At 41.0% G+C, this 17605-nt stretch overlaps 1 protein-coding gene across 1 annotated transcript; it reads right to left on the bottom strand.

Moving 5' to 3' along the window:
* Nucleotides 1–6749: 6749 nt before the first annotated feature.
* LOC310941244 (voltage-dependent calcium channel gamma-4 subunit-like) lies at nt 6750–16833 on the bottom strand (the record flags this gene model as incomplete). Its single annotated transcript, XM_083906378.1, has 4 exons — nt 6750–7291; nt 8793–8933; nt 10359–10442; nt 16611–16833. 4 exons carry the CDS (start codon nt 16831–16833, stop codon nt 6750–6752), a joined length of 990 nt encoding a protein of 329 aa, XP_083762504.1.
* Nucleotides 16834–17605: the final 772 nt, after the last annotated feature.

Here is a 17605-nt window from a genome sequence, read left to right as displayed (position 1 = left end):
GAAAAACCAAAACATTAACTCGCCGTAATTGCTGAAATGACTCCTGGATATGGTATCAGAGCAGCTAAGGCAACGTGAATGTCCGACTGATGGATAATAATTCGACATGTTTGTTGTTGTTTGTGTGTGCTGCACGTGGATCTGACGTCAACGCGTACAGGAGGGATAGCCAGCGTGAGCAGCTCAGAGCACGCTTTTGCGTTTTCAACCCTTTAGACGGGAACGCGGCGGCGGAGCGTTTTTTAAGATTTCCACTCTGGAGGGGTGGGTTCATATTTTTTTAAGCGTTTTTTAAGCCCCAAAAACGCTGTCGCCGTCTAAACGAAAAGGCACATCTGATCAAATATTTTATCGGTTTCATCCGGGAGCGTTGTCGTGTAAAGCCAGCCTGAGTCTCCAGTGCTCTGTGCTGACTCATTGTCTCACCTTCAGAGGTAGTGAGAGGTTCTCCCCTGTGGCTTCTTAAGTTGTCGGGTGTATCTATAAACACCAACTCAGGTATGTGTGTTGATGTCAATTGGTTATTTCCCAGTGTGTAACTTGTGTAACTTCAGCCTTTTGAGGGTCTCCAGGGCAGCCTTTGCCTTTCGTTTTTTTTTGGGTCTCCTGGATAAATCTGGTTTGAGTCAGCCGCTTGGCAGCGATGGTTTAGTTAATAATTGTAGTGCTTTATTTCATTAAGGAAGCCTGTAGTGGCTCTATACAGTTTCATTGGGTTTTTTTTTCCAACCCCTTTCTAATCTATTGCTATTGCCTTTTTGTAGTTATCCCTCTGGGATAAGTTTGAGACACCCCCTGGGTTTGCACCTGCGTCACTTGAGGATTTAATCTCTTTGGCAATTACTATTGACAACAAAGATCTGTGAGCGCAACGCAGAGTGAAAACAGGCGTTACAATCCCCACCATGTCAGCGGAGTTTAACGTCCCAGATCTAACCTGCCTAAGGGATCCCTTAACAATGATGATCGGGAACCCGTGCAAATAGGACGTGCACGGCTTACATCAGCGGAAACGAATAGACTCGTCAGACCACGGGGGTTGTCTTGCCGAGCCGTAATAATTCCACGCCTGTGGCCAATAATCACACTTCTTTTTTCTGTTTATTGTTTTTCAGAATAAAACAAGAACTGAAGACAAACCGATAATAGAAAAAAAAAAAAAATGACCCTCACTTTATCCACTCCAAAACTACAAATATAACAAAAGCCACTGTCACAACAATATAATAAACATACAGACTTATAAAATAAATTACTAAACAAAGAGTACAATGACAGACGCATAACAAGGTGATCAGTGATCAACACATTAATCCTTTCCTTGAAAAATTTGCAGTACCGGGCCCCACATCCACATCAAATGTGTCTTCATTATAAAGTCAAAGTCTCTTCAGGTGAAGCATATTTGCCATTAACTTCTTCGCAATCACAGTTCCAAATAGCATCGCCTTTTCCTCAAATTTATTGGCAGAAGACAAAGGGGTAGTTGCCCCTAGAATGGCTACATTTCCCATATTATGCCATAGAGAAGTTGAGAAATCAACTGTTTAATCATTTAAATCCTTATACTTGGGACTCTGGAGGTCCTATCAGTCAGGAAAGTGTGAAAAAAGATGACTCACTCGTGTTTTTGTGGTCCTCCTCAGTCTAAATACAGGAGATAAAACACGCGATGTTGACTTCCGCGCTCATCAGGACGTCACAATGCGCTAAATTCCTGGAATTGTTGTCTCGCGGAGCTCCGCTTTGTCCGTAAAAACACGCGAGTGCTGGCGAGGGCAACGGGCATCTGAACACCCAAGTCCGCAGCGTCTGCGAAAAGTTTCATTCTTGGCTCCACAGTGCAGCACAGAGTTCTACACAAACTTCCAGCCTCAAAGGATTTATCTGTCCAGTGGATACATGTTATTTATGAGGGCAATGTGCCTGCTAGAGCCTGCAAATGATCACTTTTCCAAAATGCTAACTGCTGTTAGCTCCCATTAGCCTCTGTGGCTGATGTCATTTCCTGTTTTGTTTTACTTTTTTTTTTTAAGGTGGACCAAAAGAGATACTACTAAACAGACTGTTCTGAACAGGGCTGTTTTGTCAGGGTGATTGAACTGCTGTGGTGCTTCATCCTTATGGTATTTTGACCAAAGCATTTCACAGATATGTTCATTAGGACACCAGGGAACTAGGTTAACTTGGAGAAATAGTGTATAATATGACCCCTTTAATAACAACACATTTCTGAACTCAGTAGACTGTATATGTTATCTCTAGTATCTGGTTGTCCTAGAATATTTACAGTTGCATTTGCCTTTATATTTCAAAAATGTTGCTGTCTCAGATTAATAGGGTAAAGAGTAGAAATGCAGTCGCCCTGTAACTCATGTTTAATGGCTCAGTTATCATGTGATATGTTATATGCACTGTCTTTCTCCACTCACTGGAACGTGATTGGATGTACTCAACGCCACAAAGAACTGTTCTTTTTTTTTTTTTTTCTTCATCTGCAACTGCTGCGGGCTAAATCCAGTCTTGGTACAGAGACAGCTGCCATCCTAATGGATGCCTGTGGTTCCTGGATCAACAGTCTGTGGCACCGATATCAACAGGGAGCAAGGAATCAAGACACCCACTGGGAGAAATGTCAGCCATTTCAATTTTTTTTTTTTTAAAGAACTTGGGAGGAGAAAGGCGGCCTGTGGAGACATGATCTCTCCGGAGGAAACAGCATCCGGCTTTCACACTTATTCTGTAAACCTCACATCCTTTTTTCAACTAATATTACAGATGACGAAGCAATTATTCTCTCGTAAAAAATGAAAGACGTAAGATAATACCAGTGTCATTCACATTAGCAAAGGTGGATTAGATTAAAGGCGACGGATAAAACTCAAGATCTTCAGCTGTCGGAAGCAGCAGAATGCGATTTCAAGCCACAGTTAAAATATTGTTGAGGCATTAAAATTTCAGTATAGCTAAGAAATAGTTCTCGGCTGTAAATATTTTTGTTACGGCTTATGTGTTGTCATTTCTTTAAGAGCATCACATAGCAAAGTACATGAAACATGAATCAAGACCCTAGACCATTGGTTCTCAAAGTGCGGCCCGGGGCCCAATGGCGGCCCGCAGAAACATTTCTGGCGGCCCTGCAATGAATTACAGTTGATAGTTTTAATCCAGGAGCTACTAGGCTTGTTAAATGTTTATTGGACATTACTGGATACAGAACAATAAGTGTAAACTGCAGAGGTGGGAAAACTGCTAAAATATTGTACTCAAGTACCAATACTTTGATGAAATATTACTCAAGTAAAAGTAAAAGTAGTCATCTGAAAATGTACTCAAGTAGAAGTAAAAAGTAGTTCATTTGAAATCTACTTCAAGTAAAATTACTTAGTTACTTTGCGTGGGGTGGGGTGTTTTTACTCAGTAACGGATAGGATTTATAAAGTAACTAAGTAAAATACTTGAGTCAATACGTACTCAAGTAAAATACAAAATCCTGATTTTAAATTGTACTTAAAAAATACAAAAATACACAAAATAAGTATTCAATACAGTGACTTGAGTAAATGTATTGCGTTACTCTCCACCTCTGGTAAACTGTAGAACTGCAATCTGGTCATTAGAATTGTTATAAATGGGATTTCTTTCTGTTTTTTTTCCTTTTTTTTTTTTCCTTTGGTGGCCTTCAGTCCAACGTTGGGTTCCTAAATTGGAACCTCAGGTATCAAAACTTTTGAGAACCCCTGCCCTAGACTGTTTTAATCTTCCCAGCATCATGAGGTCCTGATGCTTAAAAGCACATTTGCGTGGCAATGAGTAGCGACGGCTTCACAAACCAACAGCCACATTAAGCCATTACTAACCCACTGCCTCTGAGAAGACTCCACTGGGAAACAAATGATGGATCTAATAGAAAAACCAGTCGACCGTGTTCTATTTGAAGAGCAAGCTTTTTGAACTTCAGCTAACCCTCTCCGAAGTCCAAACACATACAACATCCTCTTTGCTCCAGCTCTTGTTTGGAGACATGTTATCCAGAGATCTTGGAGAGAGTATCTGGGAGCCTGTTAGTTCAGCCGAGCGTAAAGCTGGCTCATGCAGATTTCCCTTCAACACCCTGTGGTTGCCGGAGCGTCTGCCAATAGCAGTTCCATAATAGAGCCTATATCAACCCTGCATCATTAGCTAAATTCTTCACTTATGAGGAAAAAAGCACAGCCAGTGTTCCCTCATTCAACCAATTCTTAGCTCATATTTAATGTTTAAGCCACAAGCGAAGTGAAGTTCACTGTAATTAGGTTTCGAACGTGGGTAGCTGATCTTTAATTATGATTTAATACAAACCACAGCTTTTCTGTCAGAAATGCGACCAAAAGGCATTTTGACGATATTTTCCTCAGGGATTTACATCAACAGCAAACCAAATCAAAAGAGAAAGAGGATCTGCACACAGAACAGTGACATACTGTAATTCATTATCGATCATGCAGTGGTAGACGTGTCCGAGCACGGACGATGTTAACACAACTACATTATGACACAAAATTCACAAAAAAATTCTTTCTTATTGATTCTTATTGATAAACATAAACACATTTAAATTGCAAGTGCTGCATCAAATGTACAAATCCCATTTTCAGACACTCCTTGCAAAAATGCAATTAAAATACAAAAGGATTTACTTTGTTAAACCACTTAATCCTGTATTTAAAGGATACATTCAAATCCTTAATTTCCCAAAAGTGATGGATAAAGCATATGCCTGTTTGTCTGTCTTTGTATTTAAATATATATATATATTTAAATATATATAGCGCTTTATAGGGTCACGGGGGGGTGCTGTGCCTATCTCAGCTATATATATATATATATACGTATGTATATATAGACGAAGACAGATGAACAGGCATATGCTTTATCCATCACTTGTATATGTATATATGTATACACATATATATATATATATATATATATATAGTTTAGTTTGAATTAACAAACTACAGTGTCTAGATTTCATTGTATTTTTAAAAGTGTCCCACTTTTTCTTGAAATGGCGGTTCTTCTTGTAAGATCACATAAAAAAAGAATTAAAAAAAAAAAGAAAACTGCAGCAGACAGAAAACCTTAAGGCAGTAATTAATTAACAGCAAGTCATAACAGTGTGATCTCACGTCTGCTTTTTACACACACACCACCCCCACCCCCTACTGAAAGTCCGTCTGGATTAGTTATGAAAAAAAATGACGTATCGTCCCTGAGCAAAATAGAGAGCAGTCTTCGCACACGATCTGTACAAATAATGCTTATACTGATACATCACACTGCATACTGGAATGTATTTTGGTTGGCATACGTCTTCACATATCCATATCCTAAGAAGGCATATCTCTTAAGTGTTTTCGAAGCCGTAATACACACATTTATCACGCGACTCGCGCACAAGCTTGAGAGAGGTTACTGAGATACAGTTAAAGTATTTCCAATGGCAGTGGCGAAAAGCTCGAGACGATCAAAGGTGTACGGGATTAAGTTAGCACCGTTTTGTGTTAAGTTACGAGGGAATACAGCACAATAAGACAAAGGGCCAATTCCAATTCCTATCTTAACCCTCAAGCTCAACCCTTAATCTTAACTGGCCCTCAAAACCAAGTGTTGAGGGTTATTTTGTCACTTTAGAAATGGGACACCCCTTAAATGCAGATACGTCTTCAGACTGAAGGGGGCAGAATAACGCGAAAGCTGCGTCCAGTCTGTCAACTCCAAAAAAGAAGAAGAAGAAGAACACATTTACGTCAGGATTATTTATTACGATCCGTTTGTCAGTCAAGTTATTAGGTTGTCAGTTAGTTATAAGATGATACTCATACAAATACCACAACCACGGACATATTCAGCTGACAGTTACCACACACCACGGCTTATTGAAAAGTAAACCATAGCAAATGATCGCGTGTGCGCGCCGGCTATTGAAAAAAGATCGTAAAATAAAAATAAATGTTACGCAACAATGACGTCAGTAATCCATAATATGGCCCTAAACTAAGATAAAACAATGGTTTTCATCATTTTTATATCTCTATTAGCAAAGAAAATACTGAATTTGTAGCGTACTTGTTTTCGCTGCTTTCGATGCCATCTTTGTTATGTGAAAACGCGCAAAGCATTCTGGGTAGCCCTTGCTCCCAAGGGTGGTCTCGGAAAATCTCAATATTGAGGGCGATGCAGCCCTTAAACTTGCCCCTCTACTTAATTTTTCGGAGAATCGGGACAGCACTTGCACTCGAGGGAGCGCACATTTTTGAGATTGAGGGTTAAGATTGAGGGTTAAGCAAGGAATTGGAATTCACCCAAAGTCAAACTTCTCTGGCTCAGAAAAAAAGGAAATACATTGATAAGATGAATCCTTTAATTGAGTCTTATGTGACTGTCCTTCAACGTTGTCAGCCTTTCTGTAAAAACCAAAGTCACAAATTAGTGGGGGGTTTTCTGTTTTGGAAATAAAATTTTCAAAAATTTGCTCCAGAAAAAAGACTGTCACGTCATAAAATGTGTTTTGATATCAGTTTTCTTCCTTCTCTATCTCAGACTGGCACTGTTCTGTGACAGAGGGACACAATTAATACAATTCTCAGCTCTGACCTTTTAAACATCGCTGCTGCCCTGAACAGGAAGTGTCCCTTCTCATCAACTGTACAAACTCAAAATGTGTCCCATGGAGCTTATTGTTTTCACAGAACAGTGCACTTCTGACCTTATACTGGCGTGGTCCTCCTGTTTGCTCCTTCTTTCAGATCTTTCTGGAAGCAGTTGTGGACTTGTAAAAACCCGGAGTCTCTCTTAGGACTGTAGGGCCCTGCAGTGCCACTTCCACCCTTCAGGGGGTCCCTGCTGAGGGTGTACATGGATATATCCCCCATTGGCAACCCCATTCCCAACCCCCCACCTCCTCCACTCTTCATCCCGACTGGGGAGGGATCCCTGGATTGGTCGGTCGACCTTGAACTGGAGCGCGATCGCCGTCGTCGGTGGCGATAACTGGGGATGCGAGAATAAGGTGAGGAGGACGGTATGGCTTTGAAGTCGTGCTTCGCTCTGAAGCGCGTCTCCTTGTTTTTCTCTATGTATATGTTGACGGCAAGGACGCCGACCGACTCGGCCACGATGAAGGAGAGCGCGCCGAAGTAGAAGGACCAGCCGTAGTTGTAATGGTTCTTCTTGTCCTCGTCTTTCTTGTCGCTGGGATCGCCGGCGTTGCTGGAGATGTAGACGATGATGCCGATGATGTTGCTCAGGCCTGATGGAAGGGACAGGAAAGAGAAGTAAAAAAGACGGAGGGAGGAATGTTAAAGTCACAGCACATGGACGCAAGGCCTAGTCCACGTAGAGGTGGATCGTTTTGAAAACAGAGCTTTTCCTTGTGTTCTAAAAGTTCTCAAAAACATCTTCATCCAAATGAATAGACGTAACATCACCACTTGTTCTGCAAACAGGAAAAATCCAACGTAAACTGTGTATGAGTGTGTAAGTACACTCTTAGAATTAAAAGTGCTAAGTAGAACCATATAAGGTTCTTCAGCTTGTCCTCATAGGAGAACCCTTTTTGGCTCCAGGTAGACCCTTTTTATAAAGGTTCCACCAAGAACCCTTTTAAAACCCTTTATTCAGGAAAGGGGTTCTAAAGGGTCCTCTGGATCAAAATGGTTCTTACTGGAATCATTAGAGTTTCCAAGAACCCTTGAAAACCCCTTTTTTCGGGAAAGGGTTTTTCTGAAGCTACCAGGTCGAACCTTCAGGCCTTGTAGAAGGACCCTTTTTATAAAGGTTCCACCTGGAACCCCTTTGGAGGGTTCCACCAAGAACCCTTTTAAAACCCTTTATTCAGGAAATGGGTTCTTAAGGGTTCTCTGGATCAAAATGGTTCTTACTGGAACCATTAGTGTTACCAAGAACTCTTTAAAAAAAACCTTTCTTTGGGAAAGGGTTTATCAGAAGGTTCCAGGTAGAACCTCATGCCCTAGAAGAACACTTTTGGAACCCTTATTCCTAAGAGTGTACGCGGTTTGCGACATCACAAGTTGTGTAATAGCATTGGACATAGCCAAGCCTGTGTGACAGTTGCTAACAGGACATTTAACATACACTCTTAGGAATAAGGGTTCCAAAAGGGTCCTTCTACAAGGGCTGAGGTTCTACCTGGAACCATTTGCTTCTGAAAAACCCTTTCCCGAAGAAAGGGTTTTTCAAGGGTTCTTGGTAACACTAATGGTTCCAGTAAGAACCATTTTGATCCAGAGAACCCTTAAAAACACCTTTCCTGAATAAAGGGTTTTAAGAGGGTTCTTGGTAACAATAAGGGTTCCAGGTGGGTTCTCCTATGAGGACAAGCTGAAGAACCTTATATGGTTCTACTTAGCACTTTTACTTCTTATTAAGAGTGTACAGCATACTACACTAAATGATCTCGCTCAGTTTAGGTCAACATAGGAAAGAGGGTTTTTATCATCATAATAAAAACACACGACTGCTGAATGATGTCATTCAGAGAGAAACATGAAATGAAAATGTAGGTTATGAGACAAAGACACTCTCTATCTTACAAATAACACAATATACCAAAGAGAAACTAGGGTCTATTTTTTGGTACGAGAAGTTGAGGAAATTTTAAAAAGCTTCATATATCACACAGATACACCCCACGTCTTCTCATTTCTGTTTTCTGTAATCCTCGTCCCTGTCTGCAACAGAACAGGGTTTGTGTGCGTTTTATCTGTAGCGCACTGTCAGTTTGGTCCCACCTGCAGCCACAAAGAGGATGCCAGCGCTGAGCAGGATGTTGTTCCTGCTGCTGTAGACGCGGCCGACCCCGACACACAGGCCGCCCAACATCAGCAGAACGGTGCTGAGGATGGGGAACAGGCTCGACGCACGCACTATACCTGTGACAGTGAGAGAGTACCAAGAAAGCAAGTCGGTGTTACTATCAATCACACAAGAGTTACCACTTTTCAACTATATTAATATGCTATGTTCACATTTATTTGAATTATAAAAAAAATATATTAAAAAAATACAATATCAAATACTGACACTGACCATAAGGAAAATATGAGCAATATATGATTCATACATGATGACATCAGAGCCAATTAAAAAAAAAAAAAAATGCTACATTACACTAATGTATTCGTCAGAGTAGCATAAATAATACAGTAGCAGAGGCGCAGCTTGTGAACAGGCAACTGCTTGGGGCCCCCGAACTGATAGGGGGCCACCGACACTCGGAGCCTGAGGGCTGTTTTTTACTGAAATGTGCAGTGACCAATGGGCGATTTGTAACGACATCTCAGTAGGAAAAACCTCCCTAAAGGGGCCCCACCTCACTTTAACCTGTGTGAAGTTATCGTTCTGCAAGTCGGAACATTAAGAGGATTATTTGCAGTGTAATGCATATCGTTTTTTTACTAAGTTTATATGTGTTTTTTAAAAGCTATTTACAATATTTTATTGTTCTTTACATTTATATTTTCACATACTTTTTAATTACAAGGTTTTTTTTATTCATTTTGAAAAAAAACAACAATTTTGAACTCGTACATTTTTCATGGGGTGATTATTTGTAACATAATGGTTGGAAGGGCCCCCTGGGATTTTTTTTTACTTAGGGCCCCTACAGACTGTAGAATCGCCCCTGTACAGTAGTAGCTGTTTTTAATCACAGAAATTAATAATAATTCAATATTCATTGAGCACTAGATCAATACTATTAGAATGTTGTGTTGAAGGGCTGATATTCCTTTTAATGAGCCAAATGATTAAAAAGTGTTCAACTATACACACATAATATCACTCATGGGCCAAAAACAAAACAGATTTCACTGGTACTATGTCGTGGTTTCTGGCCACACCCTGACTCTGCAGCAGACGTTTCTGCTTTTTCCACGACTCCATAACCCCAGCGAGTGCCGGATTTAATTTCCCACAAGTTCATTAAAGTCGATAAATGTACTGGAGAAAATATCAAAGATGAGAGACGACCTGTGGGGAACAGGTTCTAAATCTGGAAACCGAATGTGATACAATAAGTGAAGCTCATCTGATACCTCGAGACAAAAAAAAAAAACCAGAGCTGTAGTGACCACACTTAACAGCAGCTTTTTCCTTTTTTCAGACACTGTTAAACAACCGTGGTCAAATTTCAGAGGTGGATGAAGTCATGTTTTAGACAGGAGCCATTTTTCATCAGCACACTTCATCACTTCCAACGCTTCAATTACAAACATGACATAAGGCATTTCATGAGTCTTGTGCTAACTCTATCAAAACCAAAAAGAGAGAAAGGTGAAGAGGTTGCGTTGACTTACGTAAGATGTACTCAGAGCTGTCCGTGTCGTAGTCATTGTCGTCGGGGAAGTGATTTATCCGGAAACAGCTTCCTTTATTGATACCTGCGAAGAAGCCAAAAGTAGCACGATTATTAGTGAGACCAGGGAAGCAAATGACATCATTTAAAAAAAACAAAAAAAAAGGCTTCAAGGTCCAGATAAGTTGTTGACCATCCATTGAGTCATCGACTTTCATGGCCCTGAGATAAATACATTTAAAAAAAAATCCATATAGAGAACTCAACATTTCCTCCCTCAGTCAGTTGTGGATCTGAGTTTCAGAAGTTCTCAAGCCCTCGGGCACCGTCGATTCAAAGAGTCGTTCCCTTTCGCTGGGAAAATATCCTCTCCACTTTTAAGAGAATAAAACATTGGGACATTATTAATATTAAAAGATTAGACTTTGAATTAAAATTGTGACGCCTGACTTTGCCGACGCTCCTCGTCATCTCAGTCTTTGTAATATACGATATAATACGTGTGGATGTGTCACTATCTGTATCAATAATACTAAAAATACCATGTAGAGTTAATAAACTACACTCTTAGAAATAAAAGTGCTAAGTAGAACCATATAAGGTTCTTCAGCTTGTCCTCATAGGAGAACCCTTTTTGGCTCCAGGGAGAACCGTTTTATAAAGGTTCCACCTGGAACCCTTTCGGAGGGTTCCACCAAGAACCCTTTTAAACCCCTTTATTCAGGAAAGGGGTTTGAAAGGGTTCTCTGGATCAAAATGGTTCTTACTGGAACCATTAGTGTTACCAAGAACCGTTGAAAAACCCTTTCTTCGGGAAAGGGTTTTTCAGAATGTGCCAGGTCAGACCCTCAGGCCTTGTAGAAGGACCGTTTTGGAACCCTTATTTCTAAGAGTATAGATTGAAAAAGTGATCATTAGGCTAATCAAAGATGGTCCTGTCTTTATAATATTATTAAGATATTCAAAACTGACAAAAAAAGAGAAAAGTTTAAAATCTTTGCACCTGAAGAAATATAGGCTTTTATGAAGACAGATTCTACTGATATAGAGATGCAAAGATGGGATTTTATATTCCAGTGGCCTTAAACCCAATTTATACTCCGTAAAGTGCTCTACGTAGGTTACGGAGACCCCTCTACGTCACCGGAGAGCCTGTCAGAGAGCCTCTCCGTCGTCTCCAGGTGCATGAAATATTTTTTAAGTGTCCGTCACTCCGCCAAGGGACTACGGAGAGACGGCAAGGGCTGCGATTGGTCCTCAGGACAGGCCGAGATAACGATGCTCTGTGCCGGGGCCACAGTGCGCACCAAGTGTCCACAGAGGCGGAGCTGATCACCGCCGACAACGTCGCTGCTAAACTACAAATATCATATCTTAACACACACAGCACATGTTTAGACTCTAAATGGCTAATTCCTCGCCTCAAACGGCCACTGTTTCAATGTTATTCAGCTGCAACAACAACAACAAGTCTTCCTCTATCGGACGCCAGAAACAATGATGATGGATACAAAAAAAAACACTGTATCCCAAGGTTAAAACACACATTTGGTCCCTGTATGATGTCCAAATGCGGTCAGTCACATCATAATGAAGAAACATTTTAAACAGAAGGTTCAAATGCAAAATTTTCCTTTTATTTTTTTTTGCAGAAAAGTAGAAGAGCAACATCTGGGATGCCAGGTTGGAAGTGTGGAGTGCGGTCCAGTGATAAGCTGAAATATGGCTTCATTCCTGCGACGCCTGACTTGGATCTATGTCTTCCTGGTTAGTGTGGTTTCTGGCTGCATGACATTCTGTTTCATTGGAATTGTGTGTTAACGGGTAAGAAATCCATTTTCTTATACTTTTGTGAATGGGAAACAGCAAATAGAGGTAAGCGTCAGCTATTTTGTTTGGGCTGAATTTCTTTATGGTGTCAGAGACTGCAGTCAAAAAAAAAGGAAAAGGCTGAAATTAAATAATGAAATATACTTTAGAGCCTAAATTGAGTTTCACTGATTCCTTATTCCTCAGTCTCTTTCAACTCTCAACCTCAACACTTTGTACCACTACCTCGTCTCAGTGATCCACCTCTTTCCCAATCTCGTGCTGTAAATCCTTCTCCTCTTCCTTTTGAATTTTTTATGCGCCAAGCGCGCTCTTTGGATCGATCACGGAGCACAATCACGGTGCGATATATTCGGCGCGCTAGGTCGTGTCCGCGTTTGTGTTTGTGTCTCACTGTGTGTTCTATACTGTTAAGATGTGCGGTTCATGAATGGGACCGCAAAACAAGAAACACACACACACACAAGGAATTTAAAAAACCAAGATGGAAAATAGACACACAAAGTGAAGATGTCAAAGAAAATGACTGATATCGATACATTTTAACACAGGGTGCCAGTGACATGGTAATCCAAGAGGATTTTGGTGAGACAGATATAGAGATGAGACTGAAAGTGAGCTCAGTAGGGGAGGTATCTCCCCAGAGCCCATCTGTCTGAGAGACCAGAACCCAGCTTTTATTACTCAGCATAGCTTCACCATGGCAACCTCCCCCCGGCAACTCAGAATCACATTTCTATCTCCGCTTCTCAGAGGACGCCTTTGACATCTTACTAATGCATTCAGCAAGCTTTCACACACACACACACACACACACACACACACACACACACACACACACACACACACACACACACACACACACACACACACACATTCTTGTACTTGCTGCATACTGAGGACTGGGTTGCTGACAAAGTGAGGACCAGCATTTCCACTTTAAAACTCAACACAATCGCAAATATCTACTTCATGAATGACATCTACAAAGAGCTACTGGTTGCAGTACCATAACGTGTCTGCAGGTGGAGCTCCAGAGCAAAAAGGGCTGGAAAAATTATATATATATATTTTTTTGGTCCAAAATTTTACAAAAACATCTTACTATACTATGTCGTCCAAAATTTATAAAAATTAATTTGACCCAAAATTTTTGGCCAAAAATTTGACAAAAACGTCATACTATACTATGTCATTCAAAAGTTGGAAAAAAATTTGGAAAAAAAAAATTGGTCCAAAATTTGACAAAAAAGTCATACTATACTATGTCGTCCAAAATTCTAGTTTTTAAAAATGTTTTTTTGACAAATTGAGTATAGCATGTTATAGCAACCTCAGGAAGTGATTTCAATGAAAACAAAGTGAGGACCGGCCAAAATGTCCTCACTCCGTAAAAATGTCCTCAATTTGTTGGTTAAAAACCCTCACTGGTCCTCAGTATGCCGCAAGTACAAGAACACACACACACACACACACACACACACACATAGACAGAAAGCACCCACTATGATACAGAGAAGCTCATGTCATCAAATTAACCAGAAACCACTTTGTAAATGTTCTAAAGTTGCACCAGATATCCGTCACTGCATGGTGTTCACTGGTCATGATTGACTTGTTAAAGCTGACCTAGACCGGAAGTTCCAATTAATGCTGTTTTTTTAGTGTGTATCTGCGTCATTACCTTGTTTATGAAGCCCTGAAGGTTCAAGACAAACAGTTCAGCCACTGCTGAGAACGCTGTGTTTTATTGTAATCTCGGGCTCAGCGAGATTTCTGAAAAAACCCCGGTCCGGTTACGTAAACACCAGTTCTCCAGAACAGCAGATCCTCCTGCCCGGACCTGCACTAGTCCGGGCACATCCGGTTGCGTACATTGAACCGCAGAAGAAGAATAACGTCCGTTGTGGAGGTGTTTCACAAGCGACAGTGTCTTCTGACTCTGGGTCTGACTCCGGGTCAAAGTCATAAAAGGGACTGCGGCGGGGAGTCGTGAAGAAGCTATTTTTAAACAGAGCAGGTGTACTTCCGGGTACTGGCCAATCACAAGACTCTGTCTTCTGGATGAGAGAGTTGAGTCTCAAATCTCGTGGCTGGGAAACACCGTCAGAAAAGAGGGATTTCTATCGGCTCGTTTACAGCAACTAGGAGGTTTTTGACCATAAAAACAAGTTAATGTATGTAAGTAGACCTCCATAACTAACATATATGTGCAACAGGACCACTCTATGTGAGCTTTAAAGTGTTGCACTTCACTTGCTCCCTTTAAAAGCTGATTTTGCTGATGGGATTCACCTTCACTGAGCCTCCAAGACACAGCACTCATGCAGATGTCTGCTCAACACATAGAGACAAGTGTAATTTCTTTTCTTTTTTTTTTACAAGATTAGCCAGAGAGTCCTGGGACCTGCAGATTATTCATGTCATTTATTGGATCCAATAAACCTGATTACACTCCGTCGTCTCCAGAAGAGTTTAGCTTTGAAGTGAGAAACGGACAGTTCAGGCGCGAGGGGAAAAAGTCAGTGACAATGTGCAGTGTGTGTTCTTGTACTTGCGGCATACTGAGGACCAGTGAGGGTTTTTAACCAACAAAGTGAGGACATTTTGGCCGGTCCTCACTTTGTTTTCGTTGAAATACTCTATATACTATACGCTATACTCTGTTTTTAACAGAGGTCCTCAATTTGGTGCAAAAACCCGTTTTCCAGCCCACACGTTTTGCTCTGGGGCTCCACCTGCAGACATTTTATTGTACTGCAGTTAGTAGTTCTTTATAGATGTCATTCATGAAGTGTATTTACTGTGTATTTACAGTGTATTTTACAGTACATTTACCATGTATTAACAGTCTATTTTATAGTGTATTTACAGTGTATTGTCACTCTCAAACCTTTCATGAGTCCAGTGAAGATATTTGTAATTGTGTTGATTTACAAAGTGGAAATGCTTTTGTCATTTTTTCAGCAATGACAATCAATATGCAGCAAGTACAAGAATGTGTGTGTGTGCGTGCGTGTTTATATCTTTGTGAGGTCCAAAACATTTAAACACCTATCTTTATGGGGACATTTTGTCTGCTGCCAATACATTTAAAGGGCTTTTTCAGGGTTAAGACCTGGTTTAAGGGTTAGACACTTAGATATGATGGTTAAGGTTAGGGTAAGGGGCTAGGGGATGCATTATGTCAATGATGTGTCCTCACTAAGATATAAAAAGAAGTTTGTGCCTGTGTGTGTGCATGTGAGTAAGAGAACGTAACAGGTAGAGAAAGTGTGCCAGTTTCAGTTGAAACAAACAGGAAACAAGAGGAGGGCAGGAAAAAATGTTTAAGAACAGTGTGTTCTCCATCTCACTCCTGCTGCTGATGCTCTCAAGAGTTTGAAGCGAGGCAGATGGAATGTGTCTTTTGATTATCCTTTAAAAGAAAGCCATGAATAGCAGTGCATCCTTGAAACCCCAAAGTTATATCAAGTGTTAGAGGAACAGGAGGTAAAGTGCATGGAAAAGCAAAAGCATCACATGAGAAACAGACCTCAGAACAAGTGTTTCCTCCTCACTCGGAGCCTTGAACGCTGTTTCACAGACGCTGCCCCCTTCACGACATGCAAGTTTTCATTCTTCGAAGGTGCTCATGTCATATCTGCACCTGAACGTTCATGGTCTGCAGAGTAAAGGCGTTTTTTTTTTCCTGAGCGTTACAAAACCTCAGAGAAACCAAACCAAATGGAAAAGAAGCTGACAACAGAGTGGAGAATTCAGCACCGAGGTGCAGTGGACAGCGCACTGTTGCAGAGCTGATGGGAGACGTCACCAGTGATCACTTTTTGATTGATTTGAGATCGAGAGTCGCGCGCAATTGTGCGTAAAATGTTACTGAGACACTGTCTAAACATTTACGAGCGGTTGTCCCACAGGACAAAGGCTGGTCCATGCTCCTCCGGGGTGTTGTCTTCATGTTCGACTCATGACAGTGTAGTGTATCATTGTATACGTTTTATTAGAATTAGAAAGAAATAGAGAAAGGATCCTTCATCCTTTACGCACAAAAAGTAACAGTAACCCCCAGGGTTTCTTATCAAATACCAACTATAAATGCCATTCAATGCAACATGAATGTGAGGGAGATGATGCTGAAGCACAGTGATTCCCAGTTTTTGATGCGCTGTCACACCACAACAGGAAGGTCTGACAAAACTGAGATTTATGTGTGACGATTATTCGTGGACTCGTTCGTTTTTTACGCATCCGGATTAAATGTAATTGTATTGTTTTAACGTAACATGTTATGATCTCATTAACCATATTGTTTAGTCCACACGAATCCAAAACAACACTAAAGTCATGTTTGTCTACACAACAAAAAGTTTGTTTAAAAAAATAATAATAATATAAAACAGCAGTTTACTAGACTTGGTCTCACCTTCGATGCAGCAGATCCTCCACAGTCCAGAGTGCGTTAGGTCCCCTTTGACTTTCTTAGTTGGTATTAGGTTCTCATCTGCGGTGACATTAGTGGCGTTACAGATGTACGCGCGGGAATAAAGCCAGTAGTCGGTGCCGATGGCGATGGTCATGAGGCTGAAAGCAGCAAAGGCCCCCGCTATAGCCAGCAAAGTCTGAACCCCTCGATCACACCATGCCATGGCGTCTCATAGTGTGTGGATCCACCACAGCAATTTACTCACAACGCGCGGAGCGCACGGTGCCCACGGTCAAAAGAAGCGCTCGCATCTCGCGGGTTTTCCTCCTATCGCTGCTCTCAGAATTCGATCGTTGACGAACACTTTTGTTAATGCTCACACTCCTAAATCCCAGTTGGAGTGCAATCCAGGCTGCAGCATTCCTTTTAAAAGGTTTTGGACACAATTTTTATCTTAAATCCAGCTACAGGTGGCTGAAATCCGCAGACACACCAACGTCCGCCAACAACATGTTGATCTTAAAACAGGAAAAAAAAAAAAAAAGTTGCAGTCCCTTAACAATCTCACGGGGCTGTGGCTTCTTTATAGCTTGTGATTCGAGATTAAACTGCACGTTTTGACAAAGGATGCGGCGTCGTTCATCAAAACCACACCTTCCATCGCTGCAGCCTCTCATCCAATAGGAAACGGCGGGAATGAACAGCTGCCACAGAAGAAAACATCAGACCTAAGCATACACACACACACACAAATGTGTGATTTATAAGGAAAAACAAGTATATCTAAGATATCACAAAGGTAATAAAATTACTTTTTTTTGGGTATTTCAACAGAACCTCTGAGTAAAACACCTGCGGTTAAGGGCAAGAGCCACATTGAACGCAACACCACTGATGAAATATTTCTTAACACACCGATGGAAAAACACTTTGAAGTTGAAACAGACTATCACCCAGCTCATAAAACTCAGAGTTTATGTTAGAGCTGCGTGGGC

This window comes from Microchirus variegatus, assembly GCF_963457635.1.
Source record: "Microchirus variegatus genome assembly, chromosome: 19".
Classification (NCBI taxonomy): Eukaryota; Metazoa; Chordata; class Actinopteri; order Pleuronectiformes; family Soleidae; genus Microchirus; species Microchirus variegatus.
Note: the sequence above shows the minus strand (reverse complement) of the source record. Positions and strands in the feature narration are given on the sequence as shown.